Source organism: Aplysia californica, unplaced genomic scaffold (assembly GCF_000002075.1).
Source record: "Aplysia californica isolate F4 #8 unplaced genomic scaffold, AplCal3.0 scaffold00012, whole genome shotgun sequence".
Taxonomy (NCBI): domain Eukaryota; kingdom Metazoa; phylum Mollusca; class Gastropoda; order Aplysiida; family Aplysiidae; genus Aplysia; species Aplysia californica.
In genome coordinates this window covers 1099185-1101163 of record NW_004797282.1, presented here as the reverse complement: position 1 = coordinate 1101163, position 1979 = coordinate 1099185, and the positions used below count along the sequence as shown (strand labels likewise).

Genomic DNA, 1979 nt, shown 5'->3' with positions numbered 1-1979 from the left:
GATAGATATAAATAGATAGATAGTTGGATGGATGGACGGACGGACGGACGGGCGGACGGACGAACGAACAAATGAATGAATGAATGAATAAATGAATATAAATAAAGGAGAACTTACAAACCTGAGCGATATCGCACATATCGTGGGAGATTCGGTGAGAGGTGGGGATCATCCAGGTAGTGAGAGGTCGTGTTATTTAATGTCCCGCTTGGAAATACATGTTGGTTTGCGGTACGCCAATGTAAGCGTCTTAGAGGTAGCAAAAGTAGGCGCGGCGGCATCGGTAGCCTATTGGTTATTATAAGACTACCGGATTCGTAATCCTGAGATTGCGGATTCCGAGGTTCGAGCCTCAGCTCGGTCAAATATTGCGTCCTTTGGAACGACACTTTATACAACACGAATTTCATGTTTGGCTCTGTCAGACGTGCGTTTACCTCGGGAGTTCCTGCCTCTTGAACAACCTATTACAGTAGTGTTGATATTGGCGTTAAACCTATACCAATGGGTGGTTGGCGGGTGGTCTAGTGTTGTTTGCTCCTTCTTTCCTATCAAACATCTATCGTCCTTTTCTCCCCTCTTTCTCTTTTGTGTTTGTTACTCTCTTGTAAAACTTCCAATTTTCTGCACTTATATAACCTTATTGTGTTGCTAGTGCCGTAAAACTCTTACTAAAACTAAAAACTATACCATTCACTTTTTCAAAACAGGCGCTGGCTTGAAAAAAAAAGGTTTGGCAAGTCCCTTTCTAATCGCTAGTTACAGAGATAAAACTCGTCATGACTAATGGCATTTTTTAAGCATGTAACTTGGGAACTCTGTGTCAGTGTCAAGTGTCAAGGCCGGCTTTACCCGCAAGCGAACTTTGGCAAGGCACAGAAAGATACATGTAGTAGGATGAATTATCTAATGTTTCTAGTTAATGGCGTAGAGGTCAGCTGTTTGGGGTTTTTTTTCTTGTTATAGTTTAAAAGATGTAACAACATGAAAAATGGCCTCCCTGATAGAACTTACCAGATGTTTCTGTCCATCTGATTCGACGACGGGTCATAATGATATGTATGTTTCTAGGGGTGTTTTTTGTTCTCACAAATCCCTGTCTGTCTGTCTGTGTGTTACTTAAAGGTCTTACTACTTTTCTAACCCTCGTTTGTTTCTGTCTGTAGATCTTGCGCCCAAACCCACCGACTCTTGCACCATAAAAAATAACATCAAGGCTTTACTGTGTTGACATTTCTTCTCATTACTGAATTAACATAAAATGAAGACTCCTTATCATATTAACATTCTGTCATTCCCTCCACAGTTCGAGGCCACAACTACAACAACCACTGACCAAGTCGCTGCTTCATCGCCAGTAGCGAAGACAATCAGAAGAAGGAGCGACAAAGCAAACGAAGAGAGGACTTTTTTCGTTCCATCGTCACTGTTGTTATCATCAAATCGCGGCAGACGAAATAATAAGCAATAAGACGAAGAATATCATCGACGCCTGTCTTCCTCTTGGCCATCGATCGCCGACGACGAAGAAGAGTACTGAGCAATAATAAGAGTATCATCATCAACACCCTTTTTTCCGTTTCTTCGTCATCGTCAACAGCAACAATCGTACGCCATGTCTGGGGATGAGTCCTACGTGCTGGTGACGGGAGGGGCGGGCTACATCGGCAGTCACACGGTGGTAGAGCTGCTGGCCGCGGGCTACAGTGTGGTTGTGCTGGACAACCTGGTCAACGCCAGCATGGGTGAGTGAGTGAGTGGGTGAGTGAGTGAGGGGGTGAGTGAGAGAGTGAGTGAGGAAGTGGGTGAGGGAGGGAGTGAGTGAGGAAGTGGGTGAGGGAGGGAGGGAGTGAGTGAGTGGCTTGCTGTGTATTGCATGACGTAGGTAGAATTTTTATTTGCCTCTCTCTTTTCTCTCTCTCTCTCTCTCTCTCTCTCTCTCTCTCTCTCTCTGTCTCTCTCTCTCTCTCTCTCTCTCT

At 44.5% G+C, this 1979-nt stretch overlaps 1 protein-coding gene across 2 annotated transcripts in view; it reads left to right on the top strand.

Moving 5' to 3' along the window:
- The window catches only part of LOC101847627 (UDP-glucose 4-epimerase), a 49256-nt gene that overhangs the window by 21798 nt on the left and 25479 nt on the right, over positions 1-1979 (top strand). For both annotated transcript variants that reach the window (XM_005090058.3, XM_005090060.3), the window contains exon 2: positions 1307-1745. In XM_005090058.3, coding sequence (XP_005090115.1) covers positions 1616-1745 — 130 coding nt within the window. In that variant the 5' untranslated portion in view covers positions 1307-1615. The remainder of the gene's footprint in view (positions 1-1306; positions 1746-1979) is intronic.